This window comes from Bos indicus x Bos taurus, chromosome 20, assembly GCF_003369695.1.
Source record: "Bos indicus x Bos taurus breed Angus x Brahman F1 hybrid chromosome 20, Bos_hybrid_MaternalHap_v2.0, whole genome shotgun sequence".
In the NCBI taxonomy this organism is placed as follows: domain Eukaryota; kingdom Metazoa; phylum Chordata; class Mammalia; order Artiodactyla; family Bovidae; genus Bos; species Bos indicus x Bos taurus.
This window is the reverse complement of record NC_040095.1, coordinates 18,227,934-18,243,270: the sequence shown is the minus strand read 5'-3', so window position 1 is coordinate 18,243,270 and position 15,337 is coordinate 18,227,934. Positions and strand designations below refer to the sequence as shown.

The following is a 15,337-nucleotide window of genomic DNA, read 5'->3' as shown; positions in this document are numbered from 1 at the left end:
CATTCCCATTATGCACAGTGGCTCAGTAGAGCAGTGATTCTCCACTGCTAATCACTCTAATCACTGCTTAGTGATTCTCCACTAAGTGAGGAGAGTGGAGTGGGGGTAAGGTGGAGTGGATTATGTGGAGTTGAGAATTATGTGGAATTTCACTAATGGAAAATATAAAATGAAAGCTATGAATCAGAGGCAAGAAACAAAGTTAAATCTACAGAAAAACACCAAGTGTATGTCACAGATCCATTTCTTTAATGTATATCCAAAAGGTTCAAAGTACTTAAAAAGGTCTTACCAGTGTATTTTCTCCATTGGAACTATTCCAGAGCCTCATTCGATTATCTGTGCCAACAGTGAGTAGATGAAGACCATCACTTGTAAAACATAAGCCGTTAACCTTTCCATTATGAGCAGTGTTTGCTGCAATGAAAAACACAATTCAGATTATCTCTTCTTATAAATTCAACACAGGTAATGCTTGATGACATAGTTATTAAATATATTAAACACATTAAGGACATAATGTCCTTTAAACACAGTAAAGGACAACTATCTGAACTACTTAAAATATGTAAGTTGATTATATTTAAAATTATTTAAATATATACATATGTTTAAGTGAATCACTTTGCTGTACACTTGAAACTAACACAAAATTGAAATAAACTACATTTCAATTTAAAAAAAGAATCCTTTCGATTATTTGAATATAATAAGCTATACAATTAGAACCATAATTATAGAGGAAAACAGGAAAACCAAATGGAAAAAATGTTGCCAAATAAAATTTTTCTTCAGGAAGTAAGCTATGCTATTCAGTTCAGTTCAGTCGCTCAGTCGTGTCCGATTCTTTGCGACCTCATGAACTGCAGCACGCCAGGCCTCCGTGTCCATCACCAACTCCCGGAGTTCACTCAAACTCACTTCCATTGAGTCGGTGATGCCATCCAGACATCTCATTCTCTGTCGTCCCCTTTTTCTCCTGCCCCCAATCCCTCCCAGCATCAGATGAGTCAACTCTTAATTAAATACAGAAACAGTAAAAATTTTAATTAAATACCTTTTAAACTTCTCATATATTAATACTCTATTTTCAATCTAAAAATCACTTCATGGACTACTACTAAGTCGCTTCAGTCGTGTCCGACTCTGTGCGACCCCACAGAGCCCACCAGGCTCCCCCGTCCCTGGGATTCTCCAGGCGAGAACACTGGAGTGGGTTGCCATTTCCTTCTCCAATGCATGAAAGTGAAAAGTGAAGGTGAAGTCGTTCAGTTGTGTCCGACTCTTAGCGACCCCATGGACTGCAGCCTACGAGGCTCCTCTCTGTCCATGGGATTTTCCAGGCAAGAGTACTGGAGTGGATTGCCACTGCCTTCTCCATCATGGACTATTAAAAATCAATAATACCAATATTTCCTTCTTAAAGATAACTGTTCCAGTCTCAATCAAAAGTGATATTACTTTCAAAATGAACAGGTTTAAGAAACCATAATCTTCAATAGTCTAATTAACTTAATTTAAAAGATTATTAAAACAAACATAGGTTTTAAATAGTTCATCTGAATGTATTTCTGGTCCAAATTTAATTCTAAATCAGAATTTTAATCTACATAGAAATTATACTCTATTGTAAAAATGCAATTGAATTACTTTGTCTCCTAGATTGCAGTGGACTCAAATTTCATACAACCACAAATTTTATTGTGACAAACTTGCCACAAAATGTTACCATTCCTTTAATTTATTATAACTTCCTAAATGGTACTGAATTTGCATTATTAGTTGGCCTCATGTGAGCAAAAAAAAAAGTTTCTACCAATACATTAAAAAATTCAGGAACAGAAGGAATGACATACTTGTATTTTGAAGAAAGACAACCATAATTAGTTGATGTAAATTTAGAAATTGATTCATTGTGAATGCCTTTTAAAAAAAATATAAAATCTATAGTTTGTCAACATCTATTTATTATCTGGTTTCAATTCAAATTTTTCAATATAAAAATATTGCCAATGTCATATTCGTATATTAATGCAGTTTTCATTACCTGATTCAGCTGCTTGCGACTTTTTCCCATTATGCTGATCAAGAGTTATCAAACATCCTGATGCTCTCCTCACGTCCCATAATTTTGCTCTACTGTCAGCACTGAGAGGAAATAAATGTTACATTGACATATAGCTAGGATAAGGACTCTACTCCTCACCCACGTTTCTTGTATTACTGGCATACACAATCTCAGTATATTAGCACAAATGCATTTGTATATTTGGGTGGCTATACTTTTGCCTTTCCAGCAAATATCCAATAGTCAACAAAAGCACAAAGAAGTGAAAAAAAAAGAAGAAAAAGTAACCTTTTTTAAATCACAAGGGATTCTGTTGCTCTTTCTGTTGTTTTTAATGACATGAGCATCCTTCTCTCCAAAGACAAGACAGGCTAAGAGCTTTTTTTCTTGGTAAGCCTGCTGCTAAATCCCCATATCCTTTCTACTGTTTGTTTTTCAAATGTTTACAGAATCATGGAGTGAACTAATTTCACTTTGCTTAAATTTGGTAGGAATGGTTTTTCTTTTTATATGAAAAAAAAACTGAAAATAAGGTGAATAATAAGGACAATATATTTTTATTTGATTTCCTGTACTCAAATCAATCTTTGCCAAAACAAAGGAAATACATTTTATGTCTCCTAGAATTAGAGGGTTATTTGCATTTTACTTCAAGTGAAAATAAAAAGGTAAAACCATGATCATAAATCAATTTCAGCTTCTAAACTACTCCAAAGGAAAACATAAATCAGTTCAAGTATGCTATCATATCCTCACAAAGCCCTTAATAATATTTTAACCCATTGGGTTTATCTAGGCCATTTTAATCAAAAAGAGCATTACACTGCATTTTATAAGCCTATTTCTCATTTAAAAATCTTTTAAAATGTATATATACAGGATTTATCTCTTTCTATAATTTTGATTCTTTTCACAGATCACAAGAAAACCTAGCCAACTGGAATGGCTGACAAAAAGTTAGTGTTTCCCATTCTCAATTTGTTTTTTTTTCTTTTCAATAGGAGAATAGGTCTGCAATGGTATGAGTCTGAAGACGTAAGTCTCTTCTGAAACATTAGATTTGGACATATCTGACTCCTAACATTGACTACCAGGTCCATTCCGGAACTGATTCGAATTCCTAGGGTACTCTGAGAATTAAAAGCCTCTAAATTTCCCTCTTGATTTGAGGAAACCAAATTAGAAAAGAACAATGTAAATCCACTCTAGCATGGAACAGAACCAATGCCTAGCTCCTCACCTTCACAACTCTTTAGCAACCTCTTGTGGCTACACTGGGGCTTCCTTGGTGGCTCAGACGGTAAATAAACTGCCTGCAATGCAGATCAGGGTTCTATCCCTGGGTCGGGAAGATCCCCTGGAGAAGGGAATGGCATCCCACTCCAGTAATCTTCCCTGGAGAATTTAATTCCATAGTTAGATAGAGGATTCCATGGCTACAGTCCATGGGATCGCAAAGTGAGACATGACTGAGGGACTAACACTTTGACTTTCACTTTGTGGGTACATACTAGACTTTATTCTACTTCAGACATTACAAACTTCAATGTCACAATCTGCAAACTATTAACACAAGTTTCTCTGGGGACTAAACTGTGACAGAGAAGGAGGGCTGGCAGCTTTAAAAAAATACAGATATATTTCTTTATAAACCTAAAAAAGTAGCTTTTCTAATAATTCTTCTACAAAAAGTTTTATTAAAATGTCTATATCAAAGTTTGATTACTACTTCCTATCTCTTCAAGTTTCAAAATTTTCTGTTTGACATTCATGTGTCTATCTCATCAGGTCACTGATCCCTCCTATAAGCCTTCTAGTGATTTTATTTTGTTCCTTATACCCATGACTTCAACAATTTTGGACAATTGTTAAGTCTGTGTCATTCACTGTTTTAATTTCTGTGTCATAGCACAGCTGTGAGCTACACCTTCAACAGAGCATACAATACTGACCAGCAATCCTGTGTGCCCCTAATCAGCTCCCGCTTCCATTCATTAAAACTGCTATTTCAAACCTTTACTACCTTCTCTGAAAACTGCATCCATGTATTTTCAATAGATGACATCAAGTTCTAAAATACCGGAAACTGGGTTTGCATTTCTTGAACTCTGCCAAAGTCACATATTTAGTTGTATTGACACTTACTATTTCCTCCTTCCATGTAGTCATGGTGCCCTTCATGTGCCAGATCAAGTGTCCCCCTTCTAATGGGACCCTTGATATTATCTTTGCCTGTCTATTCAAGGTCCTGATATACCAATTATTCTCTCCATTTCTTATCTTCACTAATTTCTCTCCACCAATACTCTTCCCTCAGCATTCAAATATACAAGACTCTTCCTTCCAGCAAACAAAACTCCCAAACCCCATGATCCTCAAAAGTTAAGTGCTCTTGTTCTTTCTTCCCATACTGAATCTCTCAGAGATGTACCTCTGTTAAAGCAGTTTTCAGGATGTCCTGCAGTCACTGATTTTTCTGACTATACTCCCTCACTAGACGATCACCTTCTTGGAGGGACTCTGCCTATGTTACCTCTGTGTCCCTGGTACAATGCTTGGCACGTGACTGCTGCTGCTGCTGCTGCTAAGTCGCTTCAGTCGTGTCCGACTCTGTGCGACCCCATAGACGGCAGCCCACCAGGCTCTGCCGTCCCTGGCATTCTCCAGGCAAGAACACTGGAGTGGGTTTCCATTTCCTTCTCCAATGCATGAAAGTGAAAAGTGAAAGTGAAGTCGCGCACTCGAGTCCGACTCTTCGCGACCCCATGGACTGCAGCCTACCAGGTTCCTCCATCCATGGGATTTTCCAGGCAAGAGTACTGGAGTGGGGTGCCATTGCCTTCTCCGTGCCACATGACAGGAATCATTAATTGTCAGTAAATTGAATCAATGAATGTGGATGGAAGTGATGAATCAGATTTAAAATAATTTTGGGTTAAAGAAAGTGAATTAAAATGCTACTGATTTTAAATTAACAGAGTGCTACACTTTTGTATGCAAAAATGACACAACACAGTGTTTCATAGGTAGTGTTAGGAGTTTTGCCTTGCTACATAGATTCGGTTGTTACCTGTTTTTAAAAGTGAGTATCTTCAAGTTGGATAGTCAGGATTAGGATTATGATGAACAGAAAGATTTTTTTTGGTAATATGAATTAAAATCTTTAACTCAATTATTTTTCAGGACTTACTTAATAGCTTAATATGTACCTAACATAAAACAATCTTTTCAAAATGCTTATCCTTAATTATTAATCTCAAACCCAAATAGTTTGCATTTTACCTTGCAGTTGCCAAGATATATTCATAACGTGGTGACCAGGAAACTGCCAATATTTCTTGTCTGTGACCTGCAAAACAACTGTATATAATGACTTGCATTTTGAAATATGCCTTTTGAAATATCAAAAGATATAGTCTAACTAACTTTGCCTGATTATGAAGAAAACACAGACTAAATTTTAAAAGTAAACTGATATAATCATTTTTTCACATTTATAATAATCTATATTTAAATACTAATGTGAAGTCTATGGGACATTCCTTACATATGATATTTTATTATAAAAGGCTTGGGTTTGGTTTGGAAAGAACAGCCAGAGCAAGTGAGTCTGTCTTTTTAAATATAGCTGCTAGCCTAGTAGGTCAGTCCATCAATAAATGACAGAGCTCAAGCTTACTTATGTATCTCTACAACAAAATCCCTGCAACAGGCCATACAAGACCAACATTTTAAAGACTAAAAATGTTTCCCAACTTTTTTCAGAAAGTTGTAGCAGAAAAAATTATTTTAATTCATGATTATAAAAAGCATTTATATAAAAATTTTTGTCTAGAGCACAAGTGATAAGTACATAGGACAAGTGAATTCAGCATTTTAAGTCATTTCTACCTAACTATTCAAATTATATATTTTCATCAACTTAGTGTATTTCATAGAGATTCATAATATAAAACAGATGTTATCCATCTCATCAAGTTTTCCTAATATATTTACTATGCGTTTCTCAGAGATGAATACAGACAGAATTTCTGAATTACATCCTATTTTTTTCACTGTTTAGAATTAGACAATTTAATACTGATAAAAAAAAGTAGCAAAAATAATTTAAGCTGGTAAACCTTTACCAAATTTTATTTCAATATTTTTTCTAAAATATTTTTATTGAGAAAAGAAGTACCTAAATATTAAGAACATCTACTCAGCCAGAACAATATTAAATAATGTTCATAGAGACAGCTGTACTGATGTAAGTTTCATAAGTAGTTCATTTTTTTCAATGTAGAAATAACACAAAGTTTTGGGTTTGACTTTCTGTATCCTTTAACCTTCCCCTGCAGCCATTGTTCATATAAATGTCTCCTTAATAGTTTAGTTTTATAAGAATAATGCACAGAAGGATCTTTATTTCCCTGTTGACTTCTAACAACTAGCACAAAATACATCAGTCATGTCATTTACAAAGACTGCATTGTTAGTAATGTTTCATTTTATTGAATGGTTTACTCAAAGTAGTTGTTGTTTCAAATAAAATACCCTGTAGAATGTGGGAACAGGATCCAGACTTCAAGTCACAAAGTTGTACTTTGGGTCCTCTAGTACCAACTGTAAAAACAAAAACAGAAATGGTTTAAGATAATTTAATTACAAATGATCACCAAAAGGAAATAAGAAACTACCACTATGAATCACGACATTTTCACTTGTAGAAATATAAAAATGTATGTTAATAATATACTTTAGTTTTTTATGTTTATAACTAGAAAATTATTTTAGTTGTAGTCCTATGTCAGTACTAAGATTACTGTATTATTCTCTATTACTCTATTATTATTTTTCAATATTTAACATTGAAATAATTATAGATTCACAGGAAGCTGCAAAGATAGTGCAAAGAGGCCCTATGTACCCTTCACCCAGGGTGTCCTAATGGTTATATGTTAGGTAACTATAGCAAAGTATCAAAACCAGGAAATGTGTACTGGTACAATGTGTGTATAATTCTACGTTATTTTATCACTTAAATCATTTTATTTTAAGAGCTTAGCTGTTCCATGTTAATAATATACTTCTAAATCACTAGTAACAGATTCACAGAAACTCTGGACACAGACTGAGTGACCCTCAAAGACAAGTTAGTGCCCAAACTCTACAGATGAAGCAGGTGACTGATGTCCAGAGGTGAGGAGATTTATGCAGTGCCACAGAAGTAATATCACAGGGACCTGATGCCTGATACCAGAAAAATATTTTTTCATCTTCATACATGAAAATTTTTGTTTTATGTGCTTTCATAGAAATAGATGTTTAATTTGAACCACACATTCTCAGAGAGAAGGAAATCATTTCTTTGTTTTACTGTGTTGAATGGAAGGCTGCCAAATTTTGTTTACATAGGTGGCTCAGAGGTTAAAGTGACTGCCTGGAATGCGGGAGACCCGGGTTCAATCCCTGGGTCGGGAAGATCCCCTGGAAAAGGAAATGGCAACCCACTCCAGTACTCTTGCCTGGAGAATCCCATGGAGGGAGGAGCCTGGTAGGCTACAGTCCATGGGGTCGCAAAGAGCTGGACAGGACTGAACGAACGACTTCACTTAGCACTCACTTAGAAACTTTGAACTTTGGTGGTTTAAAAAAGTTCTTTAAAGTGAAAATCGCTCAGTCATTCATGTCCAACTCTTTGCAACCCCACAGACTATACAGTCCATGGAATTCTCCAGGGAAGAATACTGGAGTGGGTAGCCTTTCCCTTCTCCAGGGAATCTTCCAAACCCAGGTCTCCCGCATTGCAGGTGGGTTCTTTATCAGCTGAGCTACCAGGGGAAAAAAAAGTAATTCTTAAGGGAACAGAAATGTGCTTGCTTTCTTTCTTAAAAACACCCCACAAATGATACTGGTTTTCTTAATTTTATTTGTACTTAATGTATTTACTTTTCGGCTGTGCTGGGTCTTTGATGCTGTGTGGCCTTTTCCTCTACTCTCTAGATGCAGTGTGCAAGCTTTTCTTGCAGTGGCTTCTCTTGTTGCAGAGCACTGGGTCTAGTGCACAGGCTTCAGTGTGGGAGCTCAGCAGCTGCAGTTCCCGGGCTCTAGAGCACAGGCTCAACAGTTGTGGCACGTGTGCTTAGTTGCTCTGTGGCATGTGGGATCCTCCTGGACTAGGGATTGAACCCATGCCTCCTGTGCTGGCAGGCAGATTCTATACCACTGAGCCACCAGGAAGTCCCAGAAATGTGCTTTCTTAGTTTTCAAATCCTAGCCACTCTGAAATCTAGCATGGTGCCTGTCTTGTACAATATCAGTTAAACAGAATGAATATAAATAGTAAATATATATTTAAGTTTTTTTTTTTAAAGAATTGTTATCTTCATCTGGGTTAAAATGTTTATATCAAAACTAACTAGATATTAAAAGGGAAAAAGTTTTCAGTATGTTAAAAAAACAAAAGAACACAAATACAAACCTGCTACCAAACAGTGCTTGGTGGCAACCGGAGACATATGATGACTATAAACTGTTTCTTCAAAATTAAATACATCAGCAATCTGATAATCAAAAGACATTTAAAATAAGTGTTATCACAAAGGCAGCAAATTTTCTATTTACCTATTGTCACACTGTTAGTAATTTTTAAATTGTTAGCAATTTATTTTTCTCTAATAAATTCCAGAGATTAAGACAAGATAACCTCCTGGTTCACCATCTTCCTTTCTGCTCCATTCTGGAGAACTTCAGCACCTACAGAAACGATCTAGTCAGTATTCTGCCCCTCAGTTCCATATAATCGCACCTACCACACCCGGGACACTCTCACCACCAAAAACTGCTCCTCCTTTGAAATCACATATTTCAGTTACATATGACCAGAATTTTATTTCAGCTCCCCCAACCACCTCTAAGACACCTAAGCAAAGCCCAGCGGCCCTATCAGTTCCTCCTGTCTTCACTTTTCCTCCTTCAGCTTGGATTCCAAGGTTGAATGCTTCAGCTCCAGGATCTTCAACTCCTTTGGCCATCATCATCTCACCTGTCAAGGCCTCAACCCTGGATGACTCCAAATGTCTGCCTTCTGTGCACCTTATTCAGGTTTAACTGCACCAGAGGTCAACAAACTTTTTTAGTAAACAGTCAGATTGTAAATATTTTAGGCTTTGAAGACCAACTACTCATTTCTGTCACTGCAGTGTCAAAAGTGGCCATAGACAACAAATGAGCATGTCTGTGTTACAATAACACTTTGTTTACAAAAAAGAGTCCATGAGAAGCCTTGGCCGAGAGCCTAGACTTGGCCTATTGGCTACAGTTAGCTGACCTCTGCCTCATGAAGGTGAAGAAAACCTTATAATAGGGCAGACTGCGTGCATGCTCAGTCACTGCAGTTGTGTCTGACTCTTGGTGATCCCGTGGACTATAGTCCGCTAGGCTCCTCTGTCCATGGGATTTTCTAGGCAAGAACACTGGAGTGGGTTGCCACCTTCTTCTCTGGGGGATCTTCCTAACCCCCAGAGAGAAAGAAACCACGTCTCTTCATGAATCATCAGGAAAATGCAAATCAAAACCACAATGAGATACCACCTCACATCTGTTATAATACCTATTATCAAAAAGAGATAACAAGTGTTGACAAGGATATGTAGAAAAGGAAACCTCTGATTATTAGAGGGAATGTAAATTAGTGTAGCCATTATAGAAAACAATATGAAGGTTACTCAAAATTAGAACCATATATCCAGTAATCCCACTTGTGGGTATATATCCAAAGGAAATGAAATCACTGTCTCAAAAGAGATAGCTGCATCCTCATGTTTTTAACAGCACTGTTTATAATAGCCAAATCATGGAAACAACCTAAGTGCCCATCAACACAGGAAGGGATAAAGAAGACCTGATATGTATATACACACACCCACCCACACATATATGATGGAATATTATTCAGCCATGGGAAAGAATGAACGTCTGCCATTTGTGACAATATAGACAGACATTAAGGGCATTAAATACTAAGTGAAGTAAGTCAAACAGAGAGGAATAAATACTGTATATCACTCACAAGCAGAATTTTAAAATGCCAAACTGATAGAAACAGTGAACAAAATGGTGATTATTGGAGCTGGTGAATGGTGGGAGAAATAGAAAGATGTCAGCCAAAGAGTATAAACTTCCAGTTTTAACATGAACAAGGGAAGGGAGAAGTTTCATAGGGAAGGAAACTTGAGGTAGGGAATACAACATATAAGATGTGTTCAGAAGGCAAAAGGAGATCAATTTAGTGGCAGTACATTATCTATGTTGACAAGAGGTAGAAGCTAAGATTGGGAAAGTAGGAAGTGAGGCTACAGAGAACTTAGAATGCCAGGCTGAATTTAGACAATGGAATCACTCACCAAAGGTGGTTTGGGTTCAGACAGGATGAAACTGCTTTATTCTAATTAATTCTGGGGTAGAACTTACTGTGGAACTGTGAGAAGAAAAATAATAAAAAGAAATCATTTAGGAGTTTATAGTAGTAGTCCAGATGGACAGTGATGGTGAGGGAAATAGAAAAGAGAAATCTGAGAGTCTGAGAAATCTGAGAGCTAAGATTTGAGGACTAAATGGATATGAGGAGCCATCACGTTCACTTCAATTTAGAATATGTTTAGTTTGAGATGACGACACTACATTTAAGTAAGAGAGGTTCTGTATACAAGTAGAGACATACGGAACTAGAGCTCAGGAAAAAAATTAGCTGTGAAAGAAAAATAAAATTTGATCAAAAAGCATAAAAGCTATTATCTACTCTATCTTCCCAGGTGGCGCTATTGGTAAAGAACCTGCTTGCCATTGCAGAAGACATGAGATAAGATCCTCTGGAGGAGGACATGGCAACCTGCTCCAGGATTCCTGCCTGGAGAATCCCATGGACAGAGGAGCCTGGAGGGCTATAGTCCATAGGATCGCACAGAGTCAACATGACTGAAGCAACTTAGCATGCAAGCATGCACTGTCTACCTTACTCAGCTATAATATTAATAACTTTCTTTTTCCTTATTTTTTTAGGTCGATAGGAGATAAATCCAATATTCCTCCCTACACCATTATGCCATAGAAGTTTTTGAGTAATAAAGTATATAACAGCTAATGGTGTTTGAGTTCTTACTATATGCTAGGTGCCATTTCCAGGTACTTTACACATGTCAACCTATTTAATCCTCATAGCCATTCTATAGGGTACGATCATTACTCCCTTTACAGATGAACACAGAGAAATTCAGATACTTGACCAATCAATATCACATAGCTAGTTAGCAGCAAGGCTTCCCAGGTGGCTCAGTAATATACAATTTGGCTGCCAAGCAGGAGATTCAGCTTCAATCCCTGGTTGGGAGCCTGGTGGGCTACAGTCCATGGGGTTGCAAAGAGTTGGACATGACTCAGCAACTAACCAGCAGCAGTCAGCAGCAGAGGCAAGATAGGAACTCAAGCAGTATTGCTCTCCTCAATCACTATATTGCTTTCATATCTAACATATATGACATCTTAGCAAATAATCACACTGTTTAGGACTAAATTCTCCTTCACTGTACAGAACAACTCAGAAAAGCTTTAAAATACTTACTTGTAATGTATTTGTATCCCATACTTTCAGAGTCTTATCAAATGAACTTGATGTGAACATGCCAGTGTCATGAGGATACCACTGTACGGTCTCCACACTGTATTTGTGAACATCAGGGTGGCTTCTACAAAACAGCAATCAAAATTTAGAGATAACTGATTTACTTGAGTTTCAAAATGGATACCATATTAACAAGCTGTAGTTTTAGGAAGAACGATACAAACCTAGATGACTCGCCACGTCCTGTCTAGAGAAAGAATAGGCATCTCTAGTTTTAGGTGCCCACAGTGTGATGTGGAGGCCCACTTCCTACTAAGGCTCATAAAATGAGACCTCCTATTTCTGTATGAGAGCTTGGACGGATCAGCCAACTATGCTGGACTGATTCATGGAAGAAACTGATTTCTCCTTACTGGAAGAGATACCTACTTTGGTTTTGGATTTGCTTTTCTCATCATTTTATAAGCACTATCATTTAGAATTGTTGCCTCCCATACCTCTATAGTGTCCCACACAGTATGGCTTCTGATTAAGAACCTCACTTCTACAGCAAAAGAATGTGACAGGTAGATGACCATGGGGTTCACTACTCTTAGGTAGCCCATAGCCGACAGACGCATGATCTGTTAAGACTCAGTTACGACATCAGTTGCAGTACACCACCTGTGAGGATGTATGCTATCCTGAAGGACGCCGTATATGCTCTGAACTAGTCATCAACACAGTATGTGTCCTCTATTGAAACTTAATTCAAAGACACTGGATGTTTAGAAATACTTATGATAGTGGAGGGACATTTGAATACCAACTGGATACTTAATATCATTAATTATTGTATATGTGAGACAGTGGTAGTGGTGTTATGCTTATAAAACATTTTTTATTTTTTAGAGATAAAATTATGAATGAAATTATATCTTTCTGAGATTTGCTTCAAAATAATCTTCAGAGTAGGTGGGTGGGTGGGGTAAAGATGAAATAAGATTGGTTATGACTGATAGCTGCTGAAGATGGGTGATGGGTACGTAGTTCATTAGACTACTCTCTATTTTCATATATATTAAATATCCATAATAATATAAAAGTAAACAGAAGACTATTGCAACCCAAAACAGACAGGCCCATCATGAGTTCTGATTCTTTAAGCTGAAAGTTTAGATTACAATACAGGATAAAGGGCCTCAAATACATGTGTTGCTACTTGAAGAAATAAGAATATGAAGAAGAAAAGCTTTATGTGCCATTTCTGGCCTTGAGACAACTGCAAAAGACAACTGCAGTACCTATCCATATTTTCTTACTTTCTATGTCATGTAAATATTTTAACTAATTTCCCCTTTCTTTCCTCTCTCTTACCTCGATTATTTTATATAGATTATGTACAAACTGAGCCTACAAATTGCATAATCCTAATATAAGAACACATGAAACTAGAGGAAAAATAGAGATTATCTTGAACTGGATGTGGTAACTAAATACACTTGGAATCAGCTTTTTGGGGAAGGGAATAATTACATTTTTGTAATTAGTTTTTGTAAAAATCTATATCAAGTAATAGATATTTGCATTAGGTTAGGATGAAACTTACTTTTTTAAAGGAAGGGTAGTACGGGAAGAAAGGTATATACTGATATTGGACAGACAAATGGGTAGATTGTAGTGGATGTGTGCTCTTTTCTTGACTGAACATTCAAACTCTACCTTTTGGGGGAAAATTCCCTTTATTGAAAGGCAGGGCCTTGCCTCTTGTTACAGAGAGCAAGAGACTCCAAGTATGGTTCAGCCGTAAAGAATCTACCTGCAATGCAGGAGATGTGGGTTCGATCCCTGGGTAGGGAAGATTCCCTGGAGAAGGAAATGGCAACTCACTCTAGTATTCTTGTCTGGAGAATCCCATGAACAGAGAAGTCTGGTGGGCTAGTCCATGGGGTCGCAAAAGAGTCAAGACATGACTGAGCGACTAAAACAACAACAAATAACAGAAAACAAAGAGACTCCATATATTCTCTTTCTCTTGCTCTGGGCAGTGAGGGCACGAGCGTGTCCTGGGCTTAATCAATCCTGCCTGGGACTCCAAAACTCCAGCTAGTAATGCAAACCAGGGATATATTAGCAATTATTCATAGTTGTGGAGTCAAGAGTCTGTGTTGGTGATATGCAGCAGATCCCAAACTCAGTTGTTCGTGTGGTATGACCTTGACTGTGTTCTCTTATTCTGGTTTCTCTTATTTTCTGCTTTCTACATGTTTCTTCTACCTTCCTGCCATTATGTGAGATATGAAATATCTTTCCAGTAAATTTCTGCTGAAGATAAAGAGAACTGGTCTCTATTTGTTCCTAAGAATCTACACAGAGATTATCTAATTTCAAATAAATCCTTAATGTAGTGATCACAAATAAAAGTTCATTTATATTTTATATTTTAAAAGAGTACAAAATATTATATCAATCTCCTACTATGTGTGATATATCATTCTCCTTAACATTTAACAAAAATTTGAGTTAATGAATCTTTTTGGTGCTCAAGAATAAACATATTAAATAAAGCGAAAGTAACTATTAGGAAACAGTGTAAGCCACATTAATTTAGTATCAATTTTTATTGAAATTATTTTTTAAAGTCATATAAAGTCTTCGGATGTAAAATGCTACTTTAACTCATTTTGTAAGGATGCTTACTATATGCCCATTTACATTCAAAGTGATGGTTTTGAAGATAAGACTTTGAATCTAAGAAGAAAGTCATAAGTAAGATTGATGTCCTAAGCATTTACTTGACCTCACATAACAGAAAAGCAAATCACAGCCACTAATGGAATAATATTATATAGCATGTGGTATATATGAAGATACTATTTTACCATATAACAAATTAAATAATGTCAAAGTAATAGCTAAGATAAAATAAGACAAAGATGAATTAAACTAATTAATGGCTGCCTTACACTTTAGAATTTAGATCTTTTGTTGTTGTTGTTTGTTTGGTGGGAGTGGAGAGAGTATAAAATGGTATGAGACTCTTAGAACCAAGTTCCAGAGTACTTGAGGTGGTATCTTGTTTTGTACTAAGTCTATCTATAATTATACTGCTTCCCATTTATAGCGGCTTTACAATTTCAATATGCTTTTTGAAGATAATATTTCATTTAAGTCTCATAAAAAAACTTACAAGAATAATAGGCCAAGTATAATTATCTCTAAGGCAGAATAGTTGTGTCACAGGCTCAGAGAAATAGTTTCCTTAAATCTGTATTTCCAAAGTGAAGTGTCAGAGCCAAGAAATAATCATAATTCTCCTCACAAATATTCCACGAACTTATGTATCTATTCTAGTGCTTTGGAAACAGCTTTAATACATAGCAGTTGCAGATATTAACGTTCATGAGGTTTTTTCCTCTTGAAAACGTTTTTTCAACTCTTATTCTCTCTGTTATTTCAAGGTCTGCTTAAAATCAGATCACATACAGGAGACAAGAAAGAATTAAGTGACTACTATGAACAAATTAAAATCGTAAAACACTTTATTAAACAGCCAAAGAAATTCAAGGTAGAAAAGTACGTTAAGTCAGGCAGCTTTAAGTAAGTAGGTAAGAGAAGAGGGGTGTGTGTGTTTTGTGTGTGTTTTGTACTGGCTAGAAGCTAGTACATTATGGCTTCTAGCTATTAAT

At 36.4% G+C, this 15,337-nt stretch overlaps 1 protein-coding gene across 5 annotated transcripts in view; it reads right to left on the bottom strand.

Annotated features, from left to right (window-relative positions):
- The window catches only part of ERCC8 (ERCC excision repair 8, CSA ubiquitin ligase complex subunit), a 51,008-nt gene that overhangs the window by 20,132 nt on the left and 15,539 nt on the right, over window positions 1-15,337 (bottom strand). For 4 of the 5 annotated variants that reach the window (XM_027519929.1, XM_027519931.1, XM_027519930.1 and 1 more), the window contains 6 exons: window positions 11,670-11,793; window positions 8,532-8,613; window positions 6,605-6,673; window positions 5,351-5,417; window positions 2,048-2,148; window positions 293-417 (listed from right to left, as the gene is read on the bottom strand). In XM_027519929.1, coding sequence (XP_027375730.1) covers window positions 293-417; window positions 2,048-2,148; window positions 5,351-5,417; window positions 6,605-6,673; window positions 8,532-8,613; window positions 11,670-11,793 — 568 coding nt within the window. Of the gene's footprint in view, window positions 1-292; window positions 418-2,047; window positions 2,149-5,350; window positions 5,418-6,604; window positions 6,674-8,531; window positions 8,614-10,455; window positions 10,530-11,669; window positions 11,794-15,337 lie in introns of those variants that run through there. The other variant, XM_027519933.1, reaches the window with a different exon arrangement.